This window comes from Equus caballus, chromosome 2 (genome assembly GCF_041296265.1).
Source record: "Equus caballus isolate H_3958 breed thoroughbred chromosome 2, TB-T2T, whole genome shotgun sequence".
NCBI lineage: Eukaryota > Metazoa > Chordata > Mammalia > Perissodactyla > Equidae > Equus > Equus caballus.
In genome coordinates this window covers 20,651,750-20,668,951 of record NC_091685.1, presented here as the reverse complement: position 1 = coordinate 20,668,951, position 17,202 = coordinate 20,651,750, and the positions used below count along the sequence as shown (strand labels likewise).

The 17,202-nt window shown below is 55.2% G+C and overlaps 1 protein-coding gene across 2 annotated transcripts in view; it reads right to left on the bottom strand.

The window, feature by feature from the left end:
* GRIK3 (glutamate ionotropic receptor kainate type subunit 3) overlaps positions 1-17,202 on the bottom strand; it is a 215,522-nt gene that overhangs the window by 28,993 nt on the left and 169,327 nt on the right. For both annotated transcript variants that reach the window (XM_023633274.2, XM_070249124.1), the window contains exon 10: positions 10,392-10,595. In XM_023633274.2, the coding sequence (XP_023489042.1) occupies positions 10,392-10,595 (204 nt within the window). The remainder of the gene's footprint in view (positions 1-10,391; positions 10,596-17,202) is intronic.

Sequence of the window (17,202 nt, the reverse complement as noted above, 5' to 3'; positions counted from 1 at the left end):
CCTCTAGAACTGAGAGAGAATACATTTTGATTGTTTTAAGCCCCCCACTTTGTGGTCTTTTGTTCCAGCAGCCCCAGGAAACTCACTCACCTGCTGCTCAGCCCCTGGGCAGGATGCCTGGAGCTCCTTCCTCCTCCCGCTGCTGGTCCCCCCAGCGCCTGTGCCATTCCGAGGGGCAGGCTTTACGGCTGGGTCCACTCTGCCCTGTCCTGAGCCCAAGCTGCCTTCCCAGAGACCTGAACTTGACTCTGGCTCCTGACCATGACAGCCCCTGGGCCTCCCCACCATAGACTTCCCATCGCTTGGTCAGGCTCGGGAGCCCTGTGGCTGCAGGAACATGCTGATTCGGCCCCGCTCCCCTCCAGATCCTTCTGCTTCCATAGCCACCCAAGGAAGCCAGTCTCACTCCTGCCACTCATGTAGGACCTGTGCTCGGGGCTCTTCCTGCTGGCTTTCTGCCCACACCTCTGATATGTCGTATCCATGGAATTCACTTTCTTCTCTTTTCCTAAAGTGGTGTTTCTCTGGCTGGGATCTTTCCCCATTCCCAATGCTGCTTAATACATGCCAAGATTTCCCTCTGCCCTTAGGATGAAAAATTCTTATCATGGGTTCCTTAAGTCATTCATGATCTAGCCAGCGCTGTCCAATAGAACTTTCTGCAACGATGGAAATGTTCTATATCTTTGCTGTCCAATATGGTAACCACTAGCCACACGTGGCCATCAAGAAATGGAAATGTGGCTTGTGTAACTGAAGAACTGAATGTAAACTTTAATGAATTTTAAATTAAATAATTTCAACTAATTTTAATTAATTTATGTTTGAATGTAAATAACTCCATGTGGCTAGCGGCAACGGCGTCAGAAAGCGAACATCTAGCTGGTCTGCCTTCCCAGCCTTTCCTGCCACTACGTTCCCCTCGTCCTCTTCCTACTGGCTTCTTTCAGCCCGTGTTCTCCCTCACCTCAGGACCTTTGCACAGTACTTTTCTCTCCCTGGAACTTCCTCCTCCCCACATTCTTTGTCTAGCTAATGCCTGCTTCTCCTTCAGATCTCAGCTCAAACATCACTTCCACAGACAAAATCCTCGAAGGAAATCAGGGCTCTCTGGTGGTTACCTGCGTGGCACCAGGTATTTTTGCTCCTAGCGTGGATCAGAGTGTGATTTTAGAGGCAGGGGGCGATTTCTCCCCCACTGGAACATAAGCTCATGAGAGCAGGCTCTGAGCATGTGTCTTTTTTCTACTCTATGTCCCACGCCCAGCACGGTGCCTGGCCCAGAGCAGGCTCTCGGTAGACAGTTGGGGCCTGAAGGAATGGGGATGTTGCTGGTTTAGGAGAGACATCCGGCAAGCATGTCCTCAGAGCCAGCTGGCGGAGCACACGGCAGTTCACAAGAGGGCAGAGCAAGTCACAGACAGCGTCTGCTGATGACCCCCCAGCCTCCAGACTTAAGAAAACACAGTGCACCTTGAAAGGCCCTAGACATTAGCCTGACAACCAACAGCCTCAACAACCCTGAATAAAGAGGAAATGAGTGCTAGTAAATTCACGAGGTCAACGGATGGGTCCACCACCAGCACCTGAGATTCGCACGCTGGCTCCCTAAGCTGATGGCAGCCTCACGGCCTGACAGCGAGGAATGATGCCACGCCACTGCTCAGCCAGGGAGAATCGCCGAGTCCCCAGTCGCTGCAGGCTGCACCTCGGTCCTTAGGAAGGATGCGCGGGTCCTTCCTGCTTCATGGCCACGTGGGCCCCGGGGACGGATGCACCACAGCTCCACCCCCTATCACTAGGGTTCTCCTCCCCAACCCCATAGGGCCCCACAGGTAGCATCGGCCCAGACAGGCTCTGCCCAGCAAAGCCCAAGGAGCTGGAGGCAGCGAACACCCCTCCCGACCCCACAGGCTGTCGGGTCCTAGTTATATGCTCCCACAGCCCCCAGGACGGCTCCTCAGTGCCCTGACCACGACTGAACTCTTATTTGTAAGTCACTGTTTAACATCTAGCTCCTCCGCTGGTCCAGGAGCTCCAGGAAGGCAGGGACTCAGCCCATTTCCCTCATGATGCATCTCTAGCATTAGCACAAAGCCCGGGGCTCAGAAGCGGCTCAGGAAAGTTTTGTGGGAGAACTGAGCATCAAAGTACCCCCATGGTCCTGATCAAGCCTTACCCCAGCCTAGTAGGCTGAGCTCTGGTCTCAGTTTCCCTGCTCTGCACTCCCATTCTTTCTGAAGCCACACTGACCCCCGCCAGTCTGCCTGGGTCCTGCCCCCTGCCTGTCCTCCCCAGCCTCCCTCCAGAGTTTGGACCCTGCTCCCTTGGCCCTGGCCCCTGGTGGGCCCCTTTACTTCTGACTTATCAGTGGTCTCTAGCATTCACTGATAGCCCTCACCTGTCCTCATGGGCCTCCTCAGGCAGGTCCTAGCGACATCTTCAGCTCCTCAGCGCTTCCCAACCACCCTGAGCTACCTGGCTCCCCTGGGGAGGGTCCACCTTTGCGGTCCATCTGTTTCACCTGCCCCCAGCCTGTCCTGCTCCATCCAGGACTCTGCCTCGCCCCCAGGCAAGCTCCCAGCATGCCTTGCTTTGAAGTGTCCTGGCCCAGGCTGGGGGAGAGAGCATGGGCAGAGCCTCCCCTTGCAGACACAGGTTGGACCCAATGCATACAGGCCAGAACCAAGGTCTGTTCCCTGGTTGGGAGGCAGATGGGACACAGTGGGATGATGAGGGTTTGTCTTTGAGACCAGATCTTCCTGTCACACCTGCCAGCCTACCTGGAGGCTGGGAGACCAGAGAGCAGTCTCATGGCCATGAGAGGTGTTGGGGGACATCTTCCCATGTCTACACCCTCCATCACTTACCACTCATGTAGCATCTTCTGCTGCACCCCAGGGAGCCAGAAATGACCTAGACCCCCTCTCTGGCTTTCTCTGAATGCTGCTGGCCAAGGGGATGGGACGGCACTTCGGGAGCTACCCATACCTCTCCGAGTCTCTAGGACCTCCCTCCAGGGCTCCCTGGGGTGGATCAGCAGCAACTCCCCACTGGTTTCTGATCCATGAGCCCTCTCAGCCCAGGCCCCAGTCTGCGAGCCAGGGCCGCTCTGTTACCTGGACCCGTTCCTCTCTCGGAACGCTTACCCTGGCTGAATAGTTACATCTATCACATGCTCATAGATTACTGTCTGTTTCCTCCACAAGAATGTAAGATCCTGAGGCTCGGGGAAGCGATTCTGCTTATTTGGTTCGCTGCCATATCCACAGCCCCTAGCATGGGGCTTAACAATAAATCGAATGAACATTGGATGGATCCACCTGTGGATCCACCTGTGTAGAAAGGTCCCCCAGTAAGCACTCCCTCGGGGCCTGCCACACTGCAGTTTTCGGGGGCGTACATTGAGCCAGGGGTGGTATCTGCTGATGTCCCACCAGCCAGCTGCCACACTTCGTAATCAGCACAGTGACCATTGATAACCTCAGAAAAGCCAATATATATCTAAAGAGATGGGACAGTTGCTAGAAAATTCCTAAGTGTTGACTGAGGGGTCATGTACCCATGCTTCACCCAGGCCTCCTGAGCAGCTGGACGCCTGGCAGTGAGAAACGAAGCCTGTGCCTTTCCCAGCCCTAGGAGAATGGCCCGAGTCCTGAGTCCCAGCAGGGGCTGTCCTGCATCTGTCTTTTAGGATGGCTCAGCAGGTGTCTCCTGCTTCGTGGCACATTACAGGGCATGTGCCACACCTCCATTCCCACCTCTAAAAGAGTCCCCATTCCCTGCATGTCCACAAGGTTGGTGTCCACCCAGGGCCGGCCCCGGCACTGTCCTGCCAATGCCACAGGGCTCCTGATGAGGGCAGAGCCGTCAGCAACCTCAGTGCCCCCACCCAGGCAGGTACCCCTACCCATGCCCTGGACATGGCTTCCACATCCTTCAAGTCTCAGCTCAAGAGTCACTTCCGCAGGGAAGCCTGAGTCATTTCCCCTGTTTTACACCCCAAAGTCCCCTGTACATAAGTGCCTTTGCAGCACCGATCAAAATTTTAATGAAATGTAACTTGGCTGATTCACTGTTTCTTCCTGCGGGCAGGGACCACGTCTTCCTCGGTTGCTCCCATATCTCTAGTCAGTGCCCCAGGTCTGACACATCACCGGTGCTTGACTCAGACCCTCTCACGCACCAGGTCAGACCCTCTGGCTCCGACCAGCCTCATGCAGCACCAAGCTGACAGCATCTCACCTCCTGCCCACCTGGGCACCTCTTGCCCCTCACTGCTGGCCCTACAACTTCACAGGGACGCTGCTGCAGGGTCCTGACTGGCTCCCAGCCCAGCCATGCCAAACTCAGAAATGCATGGAAGTCAGGAGCCGGTGGAAAAGCTGTTCCTCCTTCTCTCCCCACCCTGAGAGATGGTCCCGAGACACACTTTGTAAATCTCTTCTAGGGTGCAGACGTGGGATCAGGCACTCAGTGGTGATTGGCTCAATAACGCATCCTTGTCTTGGCTTCCCCTCCCTCCTGCTCCACTTCCCTACCCCTCGTCCTCTCCCCAACATCAGACCCACTAACCAAGTAGTGGCATCTAAGCCTCTGCCCCAGGGCCTGCTGAGACAGTGCCCCATAAAGTTTTACAGAATGAATGGAGGAATGGATGATGCTCAGAGGGAGGGTTGGCGTGGTCCAGCTGCTCCCTCTGACCCCAGCTTCCCTCCAACAACCCCTCCCCCCGTGAAGCTCTACTGCCACCTTGTACCTTCTTCTTGCACCTGCTTGTCTGGACCCCAAACTCCTGCCAGGCTCTTTCCAGATCTTTCCTAGGCTGGTCCCTGCTTGCTGAGTCCTGGCAGCTGGTGGTTCTCTGTGAATCTCAATGCGGCCCGAGTCTTTCCTGCATCCCTCACCTGCTTACCTGGTCATCCTCAGGCAGATCCTGAGCCCTCCAGAGCGCCTCAGTCCTTGCTCTGGGCAACCTGGCTGCCTTGACAAGAGTCCACCTTTGCAGACCATCTGTTTCGCCTGCCTTCACCTGCCCTGTCCCATCCAGGATTCTGACCTGCACCAGGTGAGCCCCCAGCATGCCTTGCTTCAAAGGAGACTGGTCAGCCTGAAGGAGGTGGCTCGGCAGAGCCTTTCCTGGTCACACAGTCAGGGGTTTGGGGCCCCTCCTAACACCCATGCATGCAGGCCAGAACTGAGACCTGGTTCCTGGCTGGAAGGTGGGGAACACAGTGGGTGGGTCTTGACACCAGACCCTCTGCTCGCACACTTGGGATGGGAAGCTCAGTAGTCGTGACCCCACAGCCGTGTCTCTGCGGAAGGTGTGCAAGTCCATGTGCTCATTCACACAACGCTCATTCATCAGCGCCTGCTCGGTGTGCCCGGCCCCATGCCAGGTGCTGGGCCGCCACGAGTAGTCCATCAGGCGTCCACCGTCGGGAAGAAGAGTCAGACAGGGGAAATGGGCGCTTGGAGCTGGGCCGCCCTCCCTGCTCCGCACTCCATGTTACCGGGAGGCAGAGGAGGCATCTGGGCAGTGCTGCTTCTTTCACAGGGGAAGGAGGGCATGCCAGGGCCACCCGGGACCACTCCTTTTCTCTGTCTTGTTCCATACCCCATCTTGGTCCAGCTCCATCTGTGAGCCAGGGAAGTCTCCTTATATACTGCAGTGAGACGTAACAACTTAGAATTAAAAGAACTAATGGCTTCTTGTGGCCTGGAGGGCATGTATGCACCCCTTAAGGCCAGGCTCCTGCTCCCTCTCCTCCCTGCCCGCCTCCCTCTGACTCAAGGGCCTGGGAGAGCAGCCAGGATGGAATTCCTGGGTCTCTGAGAACAGTCTGCAGGAGGCCAGGCCAGGCGCGCTCAAGGAGCCTGTGCTGGGGCCGAGCCTGTCCCCTGGACCACACCCCTGCTGACTCGTGGCTGCCATTCATTTCTCATCTCCCTTGACTCCCTCCTTGCTGCTTATACCCCGTGTCCTCACCTTTCTGGTGGCTTCTCCTCCTGGGGCCTCATCACTCACGCTCTCCTGGTTCCCCTCCTTCCCCTCTGGCCTTGCCAGCTCAGTGTCTTGTGGAGTCCTCCTGACACTTCTATGTGGTTCGGGGTCTCGCCCCCTGTCCTCGTCTCTTCTCTCCCAGCGATCCCCTGCTCTGTCTCTGTCTCTGTCTCCCAGGCTGCCCTTGAGGCTGTGCGGATGACTCCCAAACCTCAGCTCCAGCTCTGTCCTCTCTGAGAGCCCAGCCGTGTGGCCGGCCACCTACTGGGACCCCAATCCCAACGTGATCTCAGTACCCGCACCCCCACCCCCACCGAATCCTCTACTTTTCCAGGAGGCTCTTTATCTGGGGATGACAACCTCCCTCCTGCTGTCCAAGTTAGAACGTCTCACCTTGTCCTTGATTCCTCCTTTCTCTCACCTCCTCCATCCAACCAATCACCAATCTCATCAATTCTACCTTCTTGTCTCCATCCTGTGTCATCTACTGCCCTCCTTTCTGACCACAATACTCTAAGGCCATCATGCTCTGCTTCACCCAGGCCCCATGATGGCCTCCAGGCAGCAGTGGGTTGCCCAAGATCACAGTGACTTTCCTCAGGTGCCAATTTGATGTCACCTGCTTGCTCCACATCTTTCAGTTGTGCTTCGTAGCCCTCAGGATTAAGATCCAATTGCTCAGGTTAGCACCCAAGGCTGTTCAAGGCTTGTCTCTTGCCCGCCTCTCCAGCAGCATCCTCTCCTCTTGGCTTCAGGCCCTCCACAGTCAGGGCTCTGCCTCCACACTCCCCAGCAGGATCCTGGGCACCTGATGCCAGGACAGAAGCTCTGGAGGGCAGGTATCGGGAAAGACCAATGCCCTAAGTAAAGTAAGGGGGTGACGCCTTGGTATGTACCTCAGTCCCCTATGAGTCTGATCAATGGGAGTCAGTTTCTTGGGACTCCTATTTGGAGTCAGAGGGGCAAGGTCTAGATCCTGGATCACTGTGGCCCACCAAGATGACCATGGCTGAGGGGCCAGCTCTCCCACTGCCATCGTGTTCATCCGTGTGCATACTTTAGACAGCAGGGCTGCCCCTGGAGGAGATGGTGACAAGCAGGACCGCTCCCATGTGCTGAGCATTTTCTGAGCGCCTGGCACTCTGTCAAGCATCTTTGTGCCATGTCTCACCAAATCTGCCCATGAACCCTGGGCAGAAGGCTTTTTTACGATTCCCATTTCATAAATGTGGAAATGGAGGCCAGAGAGGTTGACTAGCTTTCCCACTGTCAGCTAAAACATGCTAGACCTGGAATCTGAACCCATCTCTACTGGATTCCAAAGTCATTAAAACACACGGGAATAATTTAAGGCATGGATGTGAGTAGAAGACTTTCCAGAGAGGGGAAATGAGAGGGAGCAGGTGGTGAAACGGAGAGAGTGACGATTTAGGAGAGAGATGGGGTGACGGATGGAGACATCACTGCTCTGTCCAGTCACGTTTGTTGCTCCCATAGTTAGAGGTGACTTGGGGGAGGCGGGTGTGTCAGCAGGAGGGGGACACACCCTTGAGGTGCCCCATCTGCCTCCATAACCCTGGTTCCTTGGAAGGCCGTGCGGCATGGGATGGGGGGGTAGGGGGCATGCGCAGGGAAGGACGTCTTAAGTCCTGTTGGTCAGAGGCTCCACCCAGGGCCCCCAAATGGGCCTCGAGGGGCAGATCCTTGCAAAGGCGGGCATTCATCATTTTTACTTCTGCGTTCAGATCCCTAATAAGGAAGTAATAATATTACCAAGCCTTTACCACGCTTTCTATGAGCTAGTGAGAAGACTAATTATCTGACGACACTAATAAATGGTTATGATGTTATTAAAAATGGCGCCAAGCTAGGATTAATAGGCTCATCCATTGCAGGGAAGGGAGTTTAACAAGGACCCCTGCATGTGCTGTCAGGGTCTGCGGCCTTGACGGAGCCAGGGCCACACGGAGGCCACGGAGGAGGCCCTTTCTTTCCCCTGCTGAGGGTCAGCTTAGGAGCGTCTGCCTGCTGCTGAGTTTTTCTGATCCACCCCCTTGCAAACCGCTCTTCAAAGCTCTCGGGCCGCTGGAGATGCTGTGGGTGGCAGGAGTAGCATCAGCCCTGCTCACTTCCGCAAGTGGCCTCCACCCTCCTCGTGACCCCCTCTCCCTCCCCAGCCCAGCTCGCCTCTGCAAACGACAGGCTCAGAACCCACCTGGAGCCCCGCTCACCCCGCACAGGGGGAGCTGATGGATGGAGATGTCTCTGGGGCCTGCGGACTAATTTCCATAATAATTACAGTTATTACTAATAACGGTGACAACACCACTCCCTTCCGTTTATACTGAATTCCACAATCTAGGAGCTGCTTCCCCACCAGTTGTCTCTTCTGAGCTGCACAACAAGCTGAGAAGAACGCAGGGCAGGTATTAATATACTCACCGTCAAAAAACAAGCTCAGGGAGATAGAGGGACTTCCTGAAGCCCCCTCCCCAGCCTCGAAGGAATAACCATAATGATAAAAATGAAAATAATAAGGGCAAGTACTGACACGGCGCCAACCATGTAACGTACATAGGTACGTTGTGTAATGTGCGTAATGAACTTAGTCCTCCCAACAGCCTGTGGGGTAGGTTCTATTACATTCTCTTTTACAGATGAGGAAACTGAAGCCCAGAGAGGTTAAGAAACATGTCCAGGAGCACACAGCTTGTAAGTGGCAGAGTGGGAATCAAGCCCAGCCCGAGTTCACGCTCTTTACCCTTAGCCTCTCCCACCAGCCTTCCACGGGAGCCTGATTTCCTGGGGCCTAGGAAACGACTGGTAAGGTTCTGCTGAGTCTTCTTGCTCTGAGCTCCAGCCTCCAAGGTCCCCGTATGGCAGCTCCCCTCTGACAGGGGCAGGAGGCTAACAGAAGGCCCAGAGGCTGCCTGCCCCACCCAGAAGGGCAAAGTGACAAGAGTCCCTTCGACCGGCCCTTTTCAGGTTGCAAAGACCTTCTGCATGAACCTGCCTCGGCCCCGGCTCTTTGCCGAGTTCGAAGCACAGGGCTTTGGGTGCAGACAGCCTCTGAAGACTCCACCACTTTCAGTCCCAGCTCCACTGCTCACTAGCTGGGGGCCTCTGCCCCTCTCTGCCTTAGCTTCCTTGTCTGTGAAATGACTGGAAGAGCAGTAGGTACCTCGCTGGGTTGTTGCGAGGGTAAATGAGGGCAGGGAGGTTAGGAGTCTGCTCTAGATCAGGTCCTTGCATTCATTAGCAGGTCTTTGACAGAAAATGCTTCTGGAAAGTTGAGGCCCTGAGCTGGAAGGCAGGCAATGTGTACTATGTGCCAGGTGAGCCGGTACAAATGGCTCCTTGTTTCATTCCTGCGACTATAGGAGCTCTGGGAGTTGCTAATTACTTCTGTTTTAGAAGTGAAGAAAGTAAGGCTCGGCGAGGTTGATGAACTTACCCGGTGGCACATCCACTAGGTGGTAAAGGGGGGACTTGAACCCTAGATCTACTGGGCCGAAGCCTGGGATCTTAGCTACTATGTGTGTGCTTACTGCATCTTACAAGCCTCCCTCATATTGAGGGCTTGCCGTGGGCTGCGCCCTGCACCTAGGACTTCCTGTCCAGAATCATGACAATCCTCTGAGGAAGGAGGAATTAACACCCATTTGACAGATGAGGGACCACTTAGAGAGGTCCGGTGACTTGCCCCTGTTACCGTAGCTAACGAATGAGGAACTGGGACTCGAACCCAGGGCCTCCTCTGGTGTCCCTAGACTGTTTTCTCTCTGGATTCCTCCTGCTGTCCCGTCAACCCCAGGCCCCTCCCAACAGCTGCTCCATCTCCCCAAATCTCCACCTCCCTGCTTTGGCTTCTGGCTCCCCTGGGTCCTCTCCGCATCTCAGGCAGAGTTCAAGTCTGCCTTCTCGGAACCTCCTAGCGGAGCCTTGCTCATCATCCTTTCATCCCCGGCCTCGGTTCCCTGGAACACCTGCTCCCCACTGGACCCAAAGGAACTCAAGGCAGTGACGGATCTATCTCTGTGTCCCAGAGTTTGGTGAAGGGTTTGTACTGGCACCTCGCCCACATGGCTGGGGCATCCTTGGGTAGCTCTTAAAGGAGCAGAAGGCAGGCAGGGAGGAGCTGAGGGACTCCTCCAGAGTGAGCTCATCAAGGATGCCAGCAGGGAAAGCTCTGATTTAGAAGGGGGCCAGTGCGTGTGAACTTGTATGAAGGGAATGTCTGGGAGTCGGGGCACGTGAGCAAGACAGGCCTAGAGTCACAGCCTTTGTCCCCACCTCCCCTGCCTCCGGGGCCCTCACCTGCCAGGATGCCCCATCCCAACGTGCACACAGGACTTGGCCAAGCCCCCCGGGGTCCCGCCCCACTTACGTGGTCGATGAGCTCCTTGATCATCCCGTTCCACTGGCCCTTGTCATCCTGCGCCCCGTACTTGCCGTCCTCCACCAGCCGGATCTCATAGGAGAAGCCCAGGATGTGGGCCAGCTCCTTGAGCAGGTCGATGCAATAGCCCTCAAACCGATCATTCCCGAACAGAGTCCTGTCGGACTTCCGGAACATGACGAATGGCTCCTCCTGCAGGGACAAACGGGGGAAGGGCTGACGAAGGCCGAGTGGGCAGGGAGAGGCGGGCTGAGGCCGCAGAGCTGCGGCCAGGTCCCCTGCAGAGGTGTTCTACGCCGCCTTTGGGGGGGCTCCGAAGAAGGGCCTGCTAAGTGAGGAGAGGGGAAGTGCCTTTCCCGAGAGCCAACTTTGTGCCTTGTAGACGGCCACCCACTGGCAGTCCCTGGCACGAGGCGGGGGCTCAGTAGGTATTTATTGATTTAATTGTCTAATGGTCACCGAGCTAGTAAGTAGTGGAACAGGGATTTGAACTCAAGACTGTCTGATTCCAAACCCAATGCTCTCTGCTACACCATCAACATAGGCCAGTGGTTCTCAAACCGTGGTCCCTGCACCAGCAGCATCACCGGGGGACTTGTCAGAAACGCACGTTCTCGGCTCCATCCAGGCCTACTGAACCAGGAACTCCGGGGTGGGGCCCAGCAACCTGATTTTAAGAAGCCATCCAGGGGATTCTGCAGTCTGCTCATGAGTGACCGCACCGCTGCAGAAGGCCCTTCATCGAGGATCCTCCCGGCCTTCTCCCCCAGCTCCTGTTTACAAGGTTAGATCTCACACTCTCTGAGACCTTTCTTGCTTTCCGAGGACTCCAGTCCCCGGGTGAGTGATTGCTGATAGCCGTGCAGCTTGCATTTGTATGTGGACATGCCAGGCACTAGTGGATCAGTAAATGAGTCAGTGCCTATGGAGGACCAAGCACGGAGCCCAGCAAACCCGGCGAGCTCAACAGAGAGCAGCCGGTATTGCTTCATTTAACCTCAAATTCAACCTTTCAGGGGTAGATACTAATAATCCCACTGTATGGATGCAGAAAGTGAATACACGAAAAGTGACCGGTGCGAGCCCAGCCAGCTGGCATAGAGAGGATGTGAACTCAGGTTGATGTGGCCCCAGGGTGCGAGCTCTGAACCACCTCCCTGTCCAGAGGCCCTGAGTCAGGGGTGCCTCTCCCTGGTGGGCAGGGGTTCCTCAGAAGGTAGCTTGTGGGGCCTGAGCACAGGTGACAGCTGTCCCACGACAGGCTCCCTCCCTCGCAGGCCATGTGGGCCAGTGAAGGACTTCGTCTGATTTCTCATTCAGAAACAAACCCCCGGCGACCTTGTGAAGCATGACTGAGAGGAGGCAGGAGAAACAGCGGAAAGTGGCTCTTGACCTCGTCTAGTTTGAGATGCACAGAGTGAAGAAGTGTGGGCTCTGACGTGGCAAAAGCCAGGCCCGCAGCACTGTCCCAGAATCCAGGTCGACACGCAAGTCCATGTTTCTGCTGGCTCCATCCACCCGGCTTCACTTACAAGTCCCTGTCCCGAGTCTGCGGTGGACAAGATGACGCCTCAGCTAAATCAACATTTCCGGGTTCCTGCTGCGCACCAGGCACGGATTTACACTCTTTCTCATAGGCTGTTTGATTTAAGCCTCACAGCTTACAAGACAGGTGCCATTACCCCATTTGATAGATGAGTGAACTGAGGCTCAGAGAAGGTCAGTAAGTTACCCAAGGTCACAGAGGACCTGAACGACAGTCAGAAGGAGTCCACGTCCAATCCTTCCTGACTGTAGCTCCTTGGCCTCTTTCTGGGCCTTCACCTTCCCCAAAGCCACCTCGGCGCGCCCACGTGTCAGAATGTCTCCAGCCTTCAGCCGACGGGTGACATCAGTTAGCTGACAGAAGGCACAAGTGCTAGGAACCTCATGTCCGCCTGCCCACAGGAAGGGCAGGCACCTGATTATGGAGGCGTTTCGTTGTCCTCTCAGCTGGTGGGGACACTCCTTTCACATCGTGGCCCCTCGAGCGGGGTGAGCAATGGAAGCCCCGGCAAAGACCCTCATCGGAGGTCCTTGGGCGCAGAAACCCACCAGCAGCCTCTCGCCAGGCTCTGGCTGTGGCAGGCGGGCTCTGGCTTGCGGGCAGTGCTGCCTCTCAAAGTCCCACCCACCCAGGACTGATTTACCGCAGACCTTCACGGCCCTGCGAGAGGCTGCGGAGAAACGGCTGGGGAGCGTCTGCCTCCCCAAGGGTTCCTGCCTCCCCGGGGATTCTGAGAAAACCACTTCTCAGTCTAACGGGGTGGAAGGCTGGGTCCTTTGGCTAGACTCCATGCTAAACCTCAGTGCCTCCCATCCCCACTGCCAACCAAGCAGGCAGCTCCCAAGGCTCAGAGAGAAGAGTCCAGGAGGGGCCGTGAGGGGAAGGTGCTGTGGCTGCCTGGAGGAAAGGGGACTTGGGCTAGTGCGTATATTGCCTGGGTGCAAATTAGTCTCTGGGAAGGTGCTGCCCAAACCCCGACAGAGGGCCTGGTGAGCAGGGCCTGGGTGGGGTTTCAATCCTAACTCATCCATTTGGTCAGCTCCTCTTGTGCAGTGAACGAACTGCACCACCGCACCTGGTGGCCCTGATATTCGCTCAAGGAAAGAATTGGAGAGAAGGTCTCATCTTTCTCAGGGGAATCACCCACCACACGTAGATTCCCTGGGCAAAATCTACCACCTTTTGTAAAATGGGGCTAAGAATAGAACCTTCTGGGGCCGGCCCAGTGGCACAGTGGTTAAGTGCACATGTTTCGCTTCTCAGTGGCCCGGGGTTTGCTAGTTTGGATCCCGGGTGCGGACATGGCACCGCTTGGCAAAAGCCATGCTGTGGTAGGCGTCCCATGTATAACGTAGAGGAAGATGGGCGCAGATGTTAGCTCAGGGCCAGTCTTCCTCAGCAAAAAGAGGAGGACTGGCGGTAGTTAGCTCAGGGCTGGTCTTCCTCAAAAAAAAAAAAAAAGAAAAAAGAACCTACCTTACAGGACTGTTGTGAGCATTAAATGAGTCAATCTATGAAAAGCACTTAAAACAGTGCTGGGCATACGTAAGTTGCAATATTATTATTATTATTAATATTAATATCATTATCATCTTCTTTCTGTGTGCCGGGTGGGCTGTTACTGCAGCGACCTCTCCAGCCTAGAGACCATGCCCAATGTCACCAAAGGTGAAAAATCACGGCTGGCAGGCAGAAAACCATTTTGGGAAAGGTCCCCAAGATCGCTCCCTTCCTGACCCTCTCCCCAACCCCTCCCGGGCCCTATCCTCTAAAATTAGCACTTCATCTGTGAAGCCACCGCAGCCCCAGAATCTATACATCTCCATATAAATACGCTGCCTTCGGAGCAGCTGTAAAATGCCATTAATTTCGGGAAGTGCTCTGCGGATGGCATGCATATTTAACAGCCAAAGCCCAGAGCATTAAAATGGTGCTCGCCTTCGTAATGTGTCTCTAGACCTGCAGCATTTCCTAGGGGGTAATTCTGAACTCCGCCAACTACTTATTCATGGACTATTTCACAATTTATTACTGGAAATGTCCAGACAGCCAATTCACAAGCTCTCTCGGCTGCTAATCGATTGCTCAGTGAAGGTGCCCTCAATTTCATAACTTCACGCTCTCCTATTGCTCTGGGAGAACAGCCGGAGAAGCAGGGGTAATATTTCTCTTCAACAAGTCACAGGAAACAGGGGTCCAGAAAAATAACCTTTTCCGACTTTTCTTTGCTGAGGCTCTTAGTCTCGTTTCTCTCCGATCACTAATATCAGTGTGAAAGCCGGGCCTGGTGCTAAGCTTCTCCCGGTGACAGCACCTGTGGAGTTGGTGGAGGGGGTCATGGGGAAAGCAGGCAGGCGTTAGCTGCCTAATAGCTGAGTTCCCAAGCCCCCTTCTGACTTCGGCAGCATCAATACACACCCACATGTGCATGCACATGTGCCCACAAGGCCACTGGCACAAATATACCACGTTCTCGGATGTTCTGTCTGCCCAGCCCTGCTCGGACACAGAGGCCAAGGGCCCTGGACCCAAGGCCTTGGCTTCCGCCAGTTAGAACCAGGACAGGGCATTAGGAGTCCTGCCCTCCCAGCAAGTGGGGCCCAGAGTGGTCCCCCGCCTGGGCTGGTTCTCCCAGCTGGCATCCTGGCCTCTTTTAGCTTCTCCCCTCTCCCGCTGCTGGGTGCCACGGATCCAGCCCGGCTGACAGTTGAATCTAAGTGGGTCACGATGCGCGCACGGCACAAATTCAGCCATCGGTGCGTATCCAGACACCCATGCATAACCAATCCCACACCCGCACAGGTACCCACATGCGTGCCCACACCACCACTCGCTTCAGCAGCCAAAAGAACGCTGAAGCTTCAACAGCAGGGCCCCCAGGGGCGAGTCGGGTGTGTGTTCTTGGTGTGCGAGCTGAGGTTTGGGTGGATGAATTTTTCATGAGCTCATGGAAGAGTGGAACCTGAACAGAGGCTGGGACCGGGCAGGGAGAGGGCGGGAGGCCAGGCTGCCAGCCGCTTGCTGCTGCTGTTTCAGCCTCAGGGATGGAGAAGGCTGCCTGCGGCTCTGAGAGGCCAGAGAGGGTGGAGTCCAGGCTCTGGCCATCTGTGCGTCCAGGGTAAGGTGCCCTTAGCACCTAACCCCGGGGTTCAGGATAGGAGAGAAGAGGAGAGGGTTCAGGGGCAGCCCACACGTCTCTGTGCTCTCTGCCACATCCAGATTCCAGGGAAAGGAAAGAGGGGGAGAAACCCCTCTCGTCAGGGTCTCGGGTCCAGCAGTCGGATGTTCCCGCGCTCACGCCTTGGTACCTGCCTGTCACTCAAAGAGCTGTTGCCCTGACAACAGACTTGCAGACTGGCAGGGGCCAGCGCTTTCAGCAGGAGGTGCTGGCCCTGTTTTCAGGCCGCCAAGCATGGGGCTGGATTTTCAGCCGGTGCAGCTGGGCTGGGCCACTCCCCATATTTGTACAGCTATGCCAACCACCCCAGCCTGAGAGCACCCCCAGGGCTCTGGGATGCGCAGACCACTTTTATGCACACTCCCTTGAGTATCTGGATGAGCTCTAGGTTTCGAGGTGGCCCCAGGCCACTCCTTGCATGGGCATCTCTCTCTTAGGAGCCTCCAAGGGCATCTTCAGCTGGACACAGAGAGTTTCTTGGAGACCCCAGTGTACAGGCTGTGTGTCACATTCTCTGTCCCCATGAGGGATGCTCCAGAGGTCATCCCCTCCATACCTCTGTCTCCAGGAAAGACTAGACTTCTATCACAGGGAGAGTAGACTCCACCGTCTGTGATCTCTGGGCAGTAGGGGTGCAGAGAGCTGAATCACGCGTCACCCCCAGGCCATGTGAGTATCTGACACTGGGGTAAGATGTTCAGTGGGACATCTGCTTCAAGTTGGTCAGCAGCCACGTCACAGGTCAAGGCAAACGGGTCCCGGGGTAAGAGATTATCATGATCTCAGGGCCAGGGGCTCAGACCTCGATCAAGGCAGGGGATGAGAGCGTGGTGGTTGGGATGTGGAGTTTCGTGTATCAGCAGGAGACTAGAGGTCTAGGGGGCTCAGGAGGGCAGAAACCCTGATGCTTTCCAGGGCCAGTCAGGAAACACCTATAGAAGACGCAGCCAAGTGTAAACAATAGGGAGCGGTGGGGTCTGTGGGGAGCCAGGAAGGCCCACCAGGCCTGAAAGGCATTCAAATACAAGTTCAAAGTTTACAACACGCCCTGTGCTAGACATAACCTCTGGGACCACGGTCAGGGGTCAGTCTCCCGTGAGGTTCAGGGCTCTGCTTGCGGATAGAAGCAGAGGTTTCTCTGGAACTCTCACTCTGTCTACTGTATTAAACCTGAGCTCACCGGGGCCTGGATTTGTAGCCAATAACAATAATGACAACAGCAGCAGCTATTACTCAGAAGCATGCACTCGGTGCCATTTGTATTTATTAATCATTCACCCTCTCACTCAATGAAGTAGGTGCCGTTACGATCAGCTCTCTTTTTCAGATGGGGAAACTGAGGCACAGAGCAGTTAAGCAGTCTTCCAGGGTCATGCAGCTAGTGAACAGGAAAGCTGGGACTCAAACCCAAAGGTCTGTGCTCTTAACCATCACACGGTCTTGCCCCTGTGTCCTGGTCCTCCTGCATGTCCCAAAGAGCTGCTAGGCTCTTGTTTCCTGGATGAGGGGTGGGGACACAGATGGAGCTACATCCAGGCTATGGGCCAAGAGGGGCTCTTCTCCTCCCCTTTCCCTCGGGATGGCTGAGAGCCAGCTGGACGCTGCGGGTGGGACCTCCAGCGAGCAACGGAGCACAGCAGGTCGGCACCTTTGCAAGAAGCTGTGAGTATTGACCAAGAGGCTTCGAGAAGAGCATGGGATGTCTGCCAGATTCTGCCTCCGCTGGTGTAGAAAAATCCCTCTGCCTTTGCAGAAGGGTCTTATGCCCTTGAAATCAGGCTGCTGCCATCTTAATAAAATTGAACCCTGGGCTCTCTCAAGGTGTGGGTATTTTGCATCTTTCTGGTATGGTATCTTTAGCTCGCCTCTTGCTCTAAGAGTATTGTCTTGTGGCTGAATCATCTTAGCTCATTTAACCACCTCTCCCCTAATCTCTTCAAGCACACTGGTTTTACCTTTTTTTAATCTGGTCTTGTGAAAAGTGTTTTATTTATATCTCACATTTTATGCAGCTCTGCTTTTAATCTTTCACCACCTTTTTATTATTTTATTTTTAACCTTTTATATTTTAGCTT